The following is a 14,949-nucleotide window of genomic DNA, read 5'->3' as shown; positions in this document are numbered from 1 at the left end:
ATTTATTATTTTTAAAAAAGAGGTTCAACAGTATATCCAAACTATTTCATTATCCAAAAATCTTAAACTGTCCATTTGTTTAATCTTTTTAATTTATATTGTTAAAGGTTTTGTTTTGTATTTATTTTATTATTTTTTTAATTGTATTATATACATGTATAATGCTGACATTTTTGTACTTTTGTGCTTTGTACCTTGGCAAAAAAAAAAAAAAAGGAGGACCTCTTGGGGCTCATCATAGACTGTAAAAAAGAGGGGCTCATTCTGGCCTCTTTTTAGCTAAATAGTGCAGTAAACCTCCTGAACACTAGATGGCTGCAACACTAGATGAATCGTTCATAAACACAGCGTCCTGCGATCAGGAACAGACGAGAAGGCTTCAACAGTGCAGCACTCACAGAGGTATGTATGTTCACAGTCATAAAAAAACGTTATTTATAAAGTTATTTAGGAAGACTGTGTTTGATTAAAAACACGTACTGCAGATTTTAAAAGCTAATTATTTGTTTTCTGTGCTTTTGGCACAAGTAGCCTCCTGCGTATGAGAGTGCAAAGGGAGGCGTGAGTTCCTCGACCGCAGTTTCATTTTCCAAAACGTTATTCACAAATAAATTGTTCGCAGGTTTGTGAAAAAAAACTAATTAAGTAAAAATGGAATAGTCACCATCTTACTAACGTTAGTGTGTTACGGGAAACTGGGCCTGTGCACATGCATGTGAAAGGCCTAGTCGTAAAGCAAAACATGAGTTTTGGGGCACTTGGAGTTTATAAAGAACGTCCCAGTGCGTCTATAATGCAACTAAAAGGTTCAGTTCGAATTATTAAAACCACCTATAGGGCTAAAATATTACATGTAAAAGAACGTATGATACTTGGCTTCAAATGTTCGTCCCGAACGTGCTTACGATGGTCAAAATCTTCAGTTGATATATTCAAATGATTCCCTAAACATTAGAGTCGACCATTCGAACGCACGTTCTAATTTTCGAATTGAATATTCAAATATGTTTCTGATGCCCTAAAATGTTAGAACGCGCCTGTGATGCTCTAAAGGTGTTTTCTTGAAATATTCTAATGTGCCCATTATGGTCTAAATGCTGTAAAATGCAGACACTGATACGTTTTAAGCACAACCCTTATGTAGTGCAGATATTCTCTGCCGTTATAATCTATTTTGTTTTGCTCTTTTTTTTGTTTTTTTTTTAGGATCATTCCAAAATGTCTGAACCTAGAGCTTATAAGAATCCCTACCAAGATTACAGTGGACCTGGGTGTGCACAAGACCTGTTTGACATGCAGGGAAATGTAAGTGATTTATTGTTCAACTATATAATTATTGTTGCAGCATAGTATATGAATATAATATGCATTACCTTTGCTGAATTACATTGATATGTGCTTTCATATCTGTATTCATCATCATCATCATCATATGTTATTTATGAATGTTTGGCTCTGTGCAGTTGACCCAGCATTTTGCCAGCTGTATAAGCAGCAAGATAAGTGAGTTTCTTTCGGTCCTGGAGAATGGACTGAAGAACGCTGACCCCAGAGACTGTACTGGCTACACGGGCTGGGCTGGTGAGAATACACATACAGATGTATTGAAACTGATTTATTAATAGAAAGTGAGTTAAACTTTGCATGACAAACCATCATCAAAATCAGCCTCTATAGATGGGTTGGCTTAAAGAGACCCATCACCCACATCTTTCGAAATCTGTAAGCATTTTTCTTCTGCTGAACACACAAGATTTTTTGTGATCAACATTTTATTATCTTTAGATTAGATTAACACATTAACATCCATTCAAACAAACAAGGAAAGGGGAGCAACAAACATAACAATAAAAAAGAGATTTTGAAGGATATTGATAACCAAATAGTTTTGGTTCTCTTTGACTTCTGTTGTACATTTTGTCCATACAATGGAAGTCAATGGGAACTGAAAAAAGTTCACTTCCAGAACAAAAAATGACAAATTTAAAATGTACTCACCCCCTTGTCATCCAAGATGTTAATGTCTTTCTTTTTTCAGTCGTAAAGAAATAGTTTGAGTAAGACATTTTAAGATTTCTGTCCATATAGTGAACTTCTATGGTGCCCCCGAGTTTGAACTTCCAAAATGCAGTTTAAATGCAACTTCAAAGGGCTCTAAATGATCCCAGCCAGAGAAGAAGGGTCTTGAGCTGAAATGTTCATCTTGTCTAGCTTTGCGTGAGCTCTGTGTATTCCGGTTTAAGACAGTTAGGGTATGTCGAAAAACTCCTGTCTCATTTTATCCTTCAGCTTCAAAATCATCCTACATCGCTGTTTTAACTTTTTTTACTAAAGGGTGTTTGATCTTCTTTTCATGTTTACTTTATAAACACTAAGTCGGTACTTCTGCAGCAATTTAGGATGATTTTGAAGTTGGAGGAGAAGATGAGATGGAAGTTTTTCGACATACCCTAACTGTCTTGAACCGGAATACACAGAGTACACGCAGAGCTAGACAAGATGAGCATTTGAGGTTAAAAAGTATATAAACTCTGCATTTTGGAAGTTCAAACTTGGGGGCACCGATGAAATCCACTATATGGACAGAAATCCTGAAATGTTTTCATCAAAAAACCATTTCTTTTTGACTGAAGAAAGAAAGACATGAACATCTTGGATGACAAGGGGGTGTGAAAATTATCTGTAAATTTTTGTTCTGGAAGTGAACTCCTTTAAGATACCAACGTTCTTTAAAATATCTTCTTTTGTGTTCAGTGGAAGAAGAGTAAATAAAGAAGAAGAGAGTAAATGATGACACAATTTTCATTTATATCCCTTTAAGGGTTGCACAGTGTAAATTTGGTTTATTATTACATTTATACTACTCATGTTCATAGTCTTATATCATAAAACTACTTGGCCCATATTTCTAAGTCCCTTCTCTCCCAACTGCAGGCATTGCCGTGCTCTATCTGCATCTCCACAGCATTTTTGGAGAGGCCTCATTCCTCCAGAAGGCTCTGGACTATGTCAACCACAGTCTGAGAAGTTTAACCCAGCGCTGGGTGACCTTCCTATGTGGGGATGCAGGGCCACTGGCTGTTGCTGCGGTGGTCTATCATCGACTCCAGAAACCTCATGAGGCTGAGGAGTGTGTAAACAGGTCTGATTATACATTATAAAATTATACATTATATTTATAGAATTATATTTAAATGTATAATAATTTAAAAGTTATAATTTATTATTTAAAGATATGTTAAATGAGAAACAATGATTAATACATTTTTAATCATTTATTTTTTTAAACAAATAGTTTGTTTTAATATATTTAAATCACTAATCTTTAAAACAGTAGCCTTATTAAAAGGCTAAAAAAATGTTTAATAGTTAAGCCGTTTGGATAAATTTTAATTAAAATGAATTTTAATAAAATTGTTTTCGTCGTGACTAAAATGGCATTTTAGTTTTACCAGAAAAAAAATACAAGATAACAAATTATGACAGAACAACATAATTGGAAGAAATTAAATTATATATATATATATATAAAACTGTGTATATTTGTGTGTATTTACTTTTAAATTACATGATGTGTATCAGCATCACTGACCCATGTAAACTTGATAAACATAAAAAATTTAGATTAGAATTCAAGTAGAAGTGTTAAATATAATTTAATTTCATCCAGTAAAACAGATTATGGAAGGAGCAACTATCGAAATGTGTTGTTTGTTGTCGGCTGTCCACACAATCTAATTTTCTTTGGCTTGTTTAGTACTTACAACTACTTTAATGAAATTGCTCTGGAATTCTCCCAAGAGCTGCTGTTCATTAGAAACCTCATACTAAGACTCCAAGATAAGGGTGAAATGTGGAAGATTTCTTGGTCTGTAGGGCAGCTCGGCTCTTTCTGTTTCCCGTGTCTTGACAGGGTTTCTATCCCATGGGATCTTATTGTGATCTATTTGCTCGAATGTTTCCAGGCTGTTGCATTTGCACCAGTCAGTAGTGCAGGGGAAAGGCAGGCTGCCTGATGAGCTGCTCTATGGCAGAATGGGCTACCTTTACTCCCTCATCTTCATTAACCAACAATTTCAGCAGGAGAAGATCCCCATTCAATACATTCAACAGGTCAGTCGCCGTTAATTTGGCCTCAGACCTGACCGAAAGCACATGACCTCATATTTTTAACACGGGACACATGACTAGAATGAGTTTTATACAATAAAGACGATATGTTGTACTCAATATGATTAAAATTCACCCTTTTTAAATGCCCCTGGTCTTATTGGGGGGGAAAAAGTGATGTTTTTCATTAAAATCTAATATATTTCTCAGTCTCGGAAATTGCTTCTGTCATCTGCTGATGCAACCAAGAACACGCAGACAATGAAAAATAATATATCTGAAATATACAAAAGCAAAGGATAATATTGTAGCCTAACTTTTATAATCCAATCCCAGTGGATGAAACCGAGCCCTACATTATTTCTAGTGTTTAACAGTGTTTTTTAGTGACTGGAATTGAAATGTAGAAATGTAGGTCAGACGACCAGTATACACCATTTAAAGCTTGGTGTCAGTATTTTTTGATAGGGATTAATGCTTCTATTTAGCAAGGAATTTAATTTATCAAAATTTGGTAAACTGAACAAAAGTGAAATTAATATTCATGTATCACATATAGAACACACTTTTCTTTTAACATTGATGATGACACTTTTTTTTTTAAGCAGCAAATCAACATATGAATGATTTCTGTAGAATCATGTGTATTTAAAAAAAAAACATTAAGAAATGTTCAGTTACTAAACGTTTGAATGAGATTTTATATTTTGAAATTGACAGTGAAATCTATAAATACCTGGCAGCCTCTAAATATTGGCCAGTTAAAAAGCCTCGGTTTATAAATTGGTCTATAAATAATTTTCATATATAATTTTTAATACGTATTACATAGATATTTAAATGCATTGGGAAAGCACATGTTTTGTCTCTGATTTTTATTTGACATTTATTTCAGATCTGTGATGCAGTTTTGGCTTCAGGGCAGACCCTGTCCCAGAGAAACAGGATCCAGGAACAAACCCCTCTCATGTATGAGTGGTACCAGGAGGAGTATGTGGGTGCCGCTCATGGACTGTCAGGGATCTACTACTACCTGATGCAGGTAAACACAATCACTCACAAAACCTTGACTGAGGCAACAACAAATTTAGGGGAATAACTTCACCACTTTGGTTGAAGTCATTTAAACAAACTGAAAATTTCTCCCTATAGCCTGGCTTTGTGGTTGGTGAGGAGAGGCTTTCATATCTAGTCAAACCCAGTGTGAACTACTTGTGTCAGCTGAGGTTTCCAACAGGCAATTACCCACCATGTGTCGGGGATTCTCGGGATCTGCTGGTGCACTGGTGTCATGGCTCACCTGGAATTATCTACATGTTGATACAGGCTTTTAAGGTACAAATCTCCATGTCAGTTTACAATACATCTTTGTCCTCTGGACTTTTATGTGAATTATAAATCTTTTAAAAAACGTAGTCTGTTTAGATACCGTTCCTTGCAAAAGTATTCATACCCCTTCATTATGTAAACTGCTTTAAATTAGTTTTTCCCCACATCAATTTACACTCTATACGCCGTAATAATGACAAAGCAAAAACCATATTTGCAAATTTTACAAATTTATTCAAAATAAAACGCTGAAATTAGTACATTGCATAAGTATTCCTACCCTTAACTCAGTACGTAGTTGAAGCACCTTTACAGCCTCAAGTCTTTTTGGGTATGATGTGACAAGCTTTGCACATCTGCTTTTAGCAATTATCTGCCATTCTTTGCCTCACCTTTTCACCTCTCAAGCTCTGTCAGCTTGGATGGGGGCTGGCTGACATTTTCTAGAGTCCTAGTTGTTCCAATCGTCTTCTGTTATGGATAATGCTTCTGTGAACCTTCAATGCAGCAGATTTTTTTCTGAACTCTTTCCTAGATCATTGCCTTAACGCAAGTCTGTCACTGAGCTCTACAGGCAGTTATCTTGACCTCAGAACTTGGTTTTTGCTCTGATATGCATTTTCAGCTGTTAGACCTTTTTTGAGAGGTGTGTGCCTTTCTAAATCATGCTCATTCAAATGAATTTGCCACAGTTTAACTCCACTTGAAGTGTAGTAACATCTAGAAGCAATGTGAATGCTCCTGAGCTAAATTTCGAGTGTCCCAGAAAAGGGTATGAATACTTATGAAACGGGATCTTTTCAGTTTTTTGTTTCTAATAAATTTGCAAAGTTGTTACAAACCTGTTTTGTCATTATGGTGTATGAGATGTAGATTGATGTGGGGAAAAAAGTAATTTAAAGCAGTTTAACATAATGCTGCAACAAAACAAAATGTGAAAAAAGGGGTTATGAGTACTTTTGCAAGGCACTGTATATAGATCACACTGAGGACAACTGAGGTACTCTATTACAGAAGGTTAAAATGCTCATTTATGCTTCAGAAGGAAATGCAATGCATTAAGAGCCAGGGGTGAAAACCTTTTGAATTTGAAGATCAGGGTAAATTTGACTTGTTTTGTCTTTTGGAAAACATGTAAGCATCTTCTGTAGCTTCTGAAGGGCAGTACTATATGAGAGAAAAAATGATATGAATGTTGTTGTTTTTTATAATGTCTACGTTAATACTTTTTCAAAACAATCCCTTTAAGTTTCTATTTTCTGGTTATTTTGATAAATACAAAAATTAATTATTGTTCAATAAACATACTGTCATTCAAATGTCACAATAACTCATATTTTAAAATGAAGAAACAAAATGATTTTAAAACGTAAAGATTCTGAAAGCATTGAAGGAGATCCCGTAGTAATTTAATGTAGATTTACAGTAGTACCAACAAATTATAATTCATTATGATGGGTTTAATTGCATGTTTTTAAATATGATGGTTTCATTCTAAACATGGTGATTATCTTAAAGATGGACACCCAACACAATTATGATATTTACTATCTGAATCTAACAATGTAATTTTAACAAATAGAAAAGTCAGACTTCTATTAATTACCATGTTAATTATTGTGCATAGTCTTTCGTTATTTAGAAACATTTGCATAAATTATCTTAAAATGAAAATCATTAAGAAGAACCTTTGTTTTACGATATATTCAAGAATAATAGCGATTCTCGTTTGCTACTTAAATCTACAACATTTAAAAAAACATCAAATATTAGATCAAGTAAGCACAGAATTGGCTTTGTGCAGCTGCTAGCAATCGCGTCAAGGATCAAACAAAATTGCACGTGAATCTTGAAAAGCGGATGTTTTGGAACGTGCTACGGCATGTTTTTCACCTGGGTCTCTACACATGAACTTGAGCATTGAGAACATTGTGTACACAGTTTACTAAAAAAAAGTTTTTGAACAACTCGCTTTCACTGTTTGAGTTTCCGCTCGCGGCCGTCTTGCCAGTCAAGAGGTGTCGATCTCCGAATGCGAGGTGGATAGCTCCTCAAGCACATTTTTCATATAAATGCACGGCTAATTCGTTGTTTTGTCGCAAGTGAAAAACAATATTAACCTTCTAGTTGTAAAAAGAGCCTCATATAAGCCTAATATTTTGTCCTATGGAGTCCTTTTGTTCGCAATGTTCTCAATGCTGGAGTTCATGTGTAGAGACCCAGGCGATACTTCGAGCAAAGTTTCATTCTTAGTGTCGTAAAAATATCGATTTTGATGCGCTCAAAGTTATGCCCCTAGAACTCTCGTTCACCGGCCATTGACCACACAACGAAATCACGGTCAATCTCAAAAACGGCTCGTTTTTTGTAATTATGCTTTTAGATATATGTTTGTCTCGTTTACAGGAAAAAAGACAGCCCAGGTTGCATTTTGGCAATAGTTATCCTTTAATGCATTGTTTTCCTTCTGGAGCATCAGTGAGTGTTTGAACCTTCGTAATAGTTTATATGAATCCTTCAGTTGTTCTCAGGATAAAAAAAAATGGATCTCATAATCATACAGTCATTTTCGGAAAGAGTTCAACTACACAAAAATGCTGAAATACCAAAGCATTTGTGGGACCAAAGGATTTTTCTGATGAACAGCTGGCAGTTTAACTCTTTAGGACAAACAAGGGACTCATGAACAACTATCACTAAAAAAAAACAAAAAAACTTTGAATTATTTAGGTAACAACACAGTATTAAGAATCTAACTTATGTGAACTGATTATTTTTATAAATGTAACTTATTTTCTCTTGTGGACTGTAAGTACACATCTTTTATCTGAAATATCTTATTCAGGTAAAGAAAAAAAATAACATTCATTTTGTATGATCCCTCTTATCAATGTTATGTTTTACATGTATGTAAAAAAAAAAAATGTATTTTTAAGCTCTAGTTTTTAGCTCTTGGTATTACAGTGCCATCAAGTGTGAGTAAACAACATTACACACGACCAGACATGCAGAAGCCTCAAGAAAACATAACGTTTCCTCTCCAGGTGTTTGGTGTGAGGCAGTATCTGGAGGACGCGCTGCAGTGTGGGGAGGTGATCTGGCAGAGAGGTTTGCTGAAGAAAGGCTACGGCCTCTGTCATGGAGCAGCTGGAAACGCTTATGGCTTTCTGGCCCTTTACAAGATCACCCAGGATCCCAAACACCTTTACCGAGCCTGCATGGTGAGTTTGACCCCTCTAAACCTAACAATATCGGTGTTGTAGCAATAAATGGTTCTAAAATACTACATTAAATTTTTTATTCAATGGGAGACTATCATTATACATGGACTCCAGGGAAAACCACAATGATTAAAAGCCTCTTCAAAGAGCAAATCCCTACATGAAGCAGAGTATTTATTCACTTTCTAATGTTTTTCAAACCACTTCAATGAAATGACTTTGTCTCCGGGTTAATTTATGCATATTCTGTGCAACGCATGAAGGCCGTTATAAATCATTGTGCTGTCAGGAGGGACCTGTCATTGCCTGTTGTGTGTACAGAGGCATGATGGGATTTGATGTCTTCTCATCTGCAGTTTGGAGACTGGTGCATGAATTATGGAAAACATGGTTGCCGGACTCCAGATACACCATGCTCACTGTTTGAAGGTAAAGTAAACATTACACATGCATGTGTACACTACCATTCCAATGTTAAATTGTCTTGAGCTTTTAGAAAAAGCTCACCAAGACTGCATTCATTTGAATAAAATACAGTAATATTGTGAAATATTCATACCATTTTAAATAACTGTTTTGTGTTTTTATATATATTGTAAATATGTTATTCCTGTGATGCAATGCAAAATTTTCAGCATCATTACTACAGTCTACAGTGTCACATGGTCCTTTAGAAATCATTCTAATATGCTGATTTGCTCAAAAAAATGTATCCATTGATGTATGGTCTGTTAGGATAGGATAATATTTGGCTGAGATGCAACTATTTGAAAATCTGAAATCTGAGAGTGCAAAAAAATCAAAATACTGAGAAAATCACCTTTAAAGTTGTCCAAATATAATTCTTAGCAATGCATATTACTAATCCAAAATTAAGTTTTGACATATTTATGGTAGGAAATGTACAAAATATCTTCATGGAACACAATCTTTACTTGATATCCTAATGGTTTTTGGCATAAAAGAAAAATAGATAATTTGGACCCCTACAGTGTATTTTTGGCTATTGCTACAAATATACCTGTGCTACTTGAGACTGGTTTTGTGTTCCAGGGTCACACACACATATATACACATATATATATATATATATATATATATATATATATATATATATGTATATATGTATATATATGTATATATGTATATGTATGTGTGTAAAATTAGGTTTGGCTCTTGAATAATAATTAAATACCTCACTGTCTGTCATATTTTCTCATGAAGGGATGGCAGGCACAATTTATTTCCTGGCTGACTTGCTGCAACCAGCTAAAGCCAAGTTTCCTGCTTTTGAGGTCTAAAGGTAAATATACATCTGTTTTTTGAACTGTCTAGACATTATTATGCAAACAAAACCCTTGTTAACTTCAGTGTGCCTCGTTTCAGACTGTTCCAGGAGACTGAGCTTTTTCGCTTAAGCTTCCTCGCGCAAGAAGAACGCGTCCTCTGATGGTGGAATAGTACTGTCTCACTCTGCATGTGCGTCTTCATGTCGCGGGTCTTTAACAAATCACGCTAAGTTTTATGAAAGGTGCTGTACATGTAGAGAACAGTACGCTGGAGAGGTTTTGTTTTCCCGGATGGGAATCTAGGCTGTATAGATGAGGGTCACTTTGCAACTATAAAGGGAAGCCGCTTTAAATAGATAAATATGCTTAACAGATTGCCCTGATTTTGTGAATTTTTGATGTTACGTATATGTTAGTATTATTTTAATTAACATGACGTATTGCAAATTAATTCTTTTGATGTATTTGTTAGGATATATTGTAGTATGATTTAAGGTTAAGTTTAACAACATTTTGAATTCTTAGTAGAGTTAATTATACAAAAAATTACAGATTTAAGGTAACAAAAAAAATGTAGTGTTGATATGGTTTTTGTAAGATTAATGCTTTGCTTTCTGTATTAGTAATGCTCTTTTCCCTTTTTATGTCTTGATAATACTAGTAGTTATACCAGAGGATGTGCTGCAAACATGATTTTTAGGTGGTGGAACAATCTTTTAGCATTTTCATTTACCTTTTTCATCATAATTTGTACATTTCCATCTGCACAGCAATAAAAACAAGAAAAACCGTCTTATCACATTAACAATGTCAAGTGTTTTGAAGGTGACAACCACAACTTCCTTCCACTAGATGGAGCTATAAAACTCTGATCTTTTCATTTTTGTACATTCTGTAGCTCTATGTGTGCCTAATTTTTTTTTTTACGAACTGCTCAATGAAACCACAGACCAAAATGTAGACTATAGCAAATGAAGTTCTCAAGATTTTAGGTCTTTGTGCATTTCATATACATGGTGACTTTTTATGAGTTTGCAAATTGTGAGCAATTTGATCAGTGTGTAGCAACCAGAGTCATACATTTGCTTTTCAATCAAGGGGCATTATTTTTTTGTTTCACTTTATTATTAACAGGGCTGCCCACTTTTGAGTTCAGCTTGGAGTGAGAATTCCCACAGCAGTCTCTGTAGGGGGGTCCGGGGGCATGCTCCCCCGTAAGAACATTTAGTACATTTTACGGTTAAATTCATCTATCTGGTACACTTTGAGAGTTCACAATTAAGAGCTCCAATACAGTTTCGGTGTGCAAACTAAAAGAAAAAAGCTAGTGAATTGACTTGATCTTGAGGTCTAAATTACTCTCACGCTGGTGTATTTAGAAACCAAACAAATAAGAATATAAAGATAATATTGTAAAACAATTCTGTAAAATAAATTTAAATGAGTATTTTACAGGTATGTTATTTTACCTTATTTTACAGTAGGGAAATTACAATACTTTTGTCGTAATTCCTACACTTGCAAGCAGAACCTAAAACTGTCATTTTAATCATGATACAAACTAAATTGACTGAATTAACATGAAACTGTTTTTGCAGTTGCTGCTAATACAACAGCTAAACATTTTTCATTTAAAAAAGAAATAATACATTGAAAATTAGAACTAAACACTGCATTTTAATCATGATACAAACACATTTAGCATGAGCAGTTTTTATTTTTATTTGATTTTATCATTTAAACATTTGAAGCAAAAACAGAATGGTTGTCTGACTTCAGCATTGTGTAATATTTATATATATATATATATATATATATATATATATACACACATATATCTTACTGTGTTTTTGTAAAATGATGTAAGGTGACTTGCAGTGCTGCAAAACTATTAACTTTTTACCACAAGAATAGCAATGTAAAGCGAAAGAATTGCAAGATTTAGTCATTATTCTTTTATAAATAATTGCAACCGCATTAAAAAATATATCACAAAAATTCAAATATTTTTTCTGTTAATCTATTAGTCTGCTGTTCTGAGAAATTATATTTTTCTCCCATTCAATAATGAATGCTTCTTTCATGAGGAATTTATCACTCACTGCTTCTTGTACAGGGTATATGGCCGTTAGCAGGACGAAAAACAAAACTTTTACTTTACCAAATCTGTTTCGCCAATATCTTATTATTAGTTTTAACTAAGGGGGCTTTTGACTGCGTGAGAAAATGGATGTGTGGCGTGATGTGTCAAATGCGTGAGAGTTGGCAGCCCTGTTATTATAATCGCCATACAATGTTGTTTTTAATGTCAAATACTTGAATTTACCCAATTACTTCTTAATCAATATTTTAAACTGTTGACTATTAAAAATTGTAAAAACAGGAGCTCACATGGCTGCAATATTATGACAAAAAATCAATATTGCTTATATATTATAATACTGTTTACAAATATCGATATAGAACACAATATAAACGTTTTAGGCTCCTTACATTCTATCTTCACAGACAAACATGTTGGTCCATTATGTTAGTCTAGTGTAGCGCACGTTATGCAAAACCTCCCATTATAATCACTGAAACTAATAAATCTTTTACCGTGTTAATCACCGTGTTGTTTATGGTGAGGGGATTCAATCTAAACGCCTCTGATTGGCGCGTTGTCAACGGTGACTAATCTAAACTCCTCTGATTGGCCAATGCATTCCTAAGATAATCAGAAACGCGTTTGAATGGTTATAAAGCTCAACGCTGCACAAAACATCGTGTAATAGCAATTTTATGCAGTGTGAGCGAATCTAAATGTAATTTCTTTGTTATCGCGGGAGCCGTAAAACATTGTTTAATAGTGAAGGGACATTTTTTGCCCCTGTATCTTAAATTTATAGGTAATTTTTGTTTATTTTGGTGCCATTTTTGCCATAAGCCCTAGTTGATTTATTAAATCGTTCACTTTTTCCATGTTTCAGCAGTCTAACCTCAAGAGGACTTGATTTTGGAAAACAATTGTGTAGCAGTGCTGGTTTTTGTCATAAAATTGTAAGTATAAGCACTTAAGTATGCTGAACACACGGGAAATGAAGGGGATGAAGGAAATTGAGTAATCAAACACGATGCTTTGTTTTTCAAAGTAATATGAGTTAAGCTTGCAATTTTCTATGAAGTTCAATAAAGCAATAAGCTTAATTGATCAAAAGTGACCATAAAAACATTACATTGTTATAAAAAAATCAGCTCTATTGTACATTCTATTAAAGAATTCTTTAAAAAAATGTTTGTTCTCCACCAAAATAATCTGCACGAGGACCTCTTTTGTTTTCTGAAGGATCATGTGACACTAAAGACTGAAGTAATGGCTGCTGAAAATGTACCTTTGCTATCACAGGACTAAAAACATGTTAAAAATAGAAAACAATTATTTTAAATTGCAATAATATTCACAATAGTCAATGTTTTGTTGTTTGATCAAATAAATGCAGCCTTGGTGATCTTAAGACATCTTTTTAAATGCATTAAAACTAGATACTGAGCCCAAACCTTTGACAAGTAGTGTATGAGCAAAAACCCTCCAAAACTTCCAAAGTGTTTTAACTCTGTCACAATGGTCACTGACTTAAAAACAAATGTCAATGAGGGACAAACAGCTTACAAGAGGGCAATCCATTTAGAATTGCCTCATTTGTTTGTTTTAAATAATTAAAGGATTGATTTTACTTTTATTTCCCACCATTTTTAAGTCAACGTCTTAAATTATTTTCCTGCCTGTTAGACCTTCATGCTAGAGAACATAATCATTTGTTCATCTTTGTTAATGCAACTCAAATGGAATCATTTCATTTTTTTTTTTTTTTCATGGTTAAAAGAGTTCAAATCTATCAACCATTTACAATCAAAACTACAATAAAGTGCAATGTTCATTCAAGATCTCAGGCTCATAAGAACTCCGCCTCCAAAAAGCAGCAGAAACACAGCCGTCACTTGGTTCAATTTCATTACTTTCCACTTTCGTAATTTTTCTTGCTGCTCCTGCTTCAGTTGTTCTCTTCATTTCATTTTAATGTTAATTTTCCAATTACATTTTCACTAAAAGCGTTAAAGCTTAATTTGTAGTGAAAATTTAGCATTGGATTTAAAAATGCAAAATAAAAGCATTTTCCCCAGTGCTCTCTGTCTTTTTAAGCCCACTATGTATTTCACATACAAAGATGTGTGAGTTAAGCAGTCATTTACTCTCACTTGTAACCCACTGGCAAATCCAAATAAGGCTCATACTTTCTCAAGGGCTGATGGACAATGCTTGGCCTGTACGACGGCTTTTTTTAAACGCTGTACTCCTCAGTGTTGCTTTCTGCTGATCCGAGGTCAGTCTTGCTGCATGTAGGGTGTAATTGGACCGGCAGTCCCGGACATCTGAGGAACTGATCCCATGTCAGAAGCGAGCAGCGTAACCTGAGCAGCCGCTTTACGATCTGGAGTTGGCCGTGGGGGTGTAAGGGGCTAAGACGTGTCAAGCACCCTTGAGGTGCTACCGAGCCTCTGAGAGGAACTCTAGAGAAACTCTACACCTCCTAAAAGAACGGCTAAATATAGAGCTCATCTGCCTAGGGGCGAGGTCTTCAGCTTCATGACTTCTGCAGCATTCAGAAAGAAGAGTCAATGTCTCAGGGCAGGACTGGAATGTCTCTGCACTGGCTGCACTGCTAGTTTGTAGTAACACATCTAATTGACTGAAGGACTGTTACACAGCATGAAAATACAAACAAATATTGCAATATTATGATATGGTCCAGATTGCAAAAATTATAGCTTGAGGTCATTAAGGTTTATTTGTTTATTTATTTCATTAATACTTTTATTCAGGAATGAGACATTAAAATGATCAAAAGTGACAGGATATTATTTATGTTTATTCTCCAAAAAAACTCATTATAAATATTTGTGTGTGTGTGTATATATATATATATATATATATATATATACTGGTCCTTCTCTTGATGATT

The 14,949-nt window shown here is 34.5% G+C and overlaps 1 protein-coding gene across 1 annotated transcript; it reads left to right on the top strand.

Moving 5' to 3' along the window:
• The first annotated feature begins 222 nt into the window (after nucleotides 1-222).
• lancl1 (LanC antibiotic synthetase component C-like 1 (bacterial)) lies at nucleotides 223-10,746 on the top strand. The gene is made up of 11 exons (XM_073842389.1): nucleotides 223-402; nucleotides 1,207-1,305; nucleotides 1,464-1,581; nucleotides 2,935-3,142; nucleotides 3,966-4,113; nucleotides 5,006-5,152; nucleotides 5,263-5,445; nucleotides 8,484-8,660; nucleotides 9,017-9,089; nucleotides 9,885-9,963; nucleotides 10,047-10,746. Exons 2-10 carry the CDS (start codon nucleotides 1,219-1,221, stop codon nucleotides 9,959-9,961), a joined length of 1,218 nt encoding a protein of 405 aa, XP_073698490.1. The 5' UTR covers nucleotides 223-402; nucleotides 1,207-1,218; the 3' UTR covers nucleotides 9,962-9,963; nucleotides 10,047-10,746.
• The last annotated feature ends 4,203 nt before the right edge of the window (nucleotides 10,747-14,949 follow it).

Source organism: Garra rufa, chromosome 6 (genome assembly GCF_049309525.1).
Source record: "Garra rufa chromosome 6, GarRuf1.0, whole genome shotgun sequence".
In the NCBI taxonomy this organism is placed as follows: Eukaryota; Metazoa; Chordata; class Actinopteri; order Cypriniformes; family Cyprinidae; genus Garra; species Garra rufa.
Note: the sequence above shows the minus strand (reverse complement) of the source record. Positions and strands in the feature narration are given on the sequence as shown.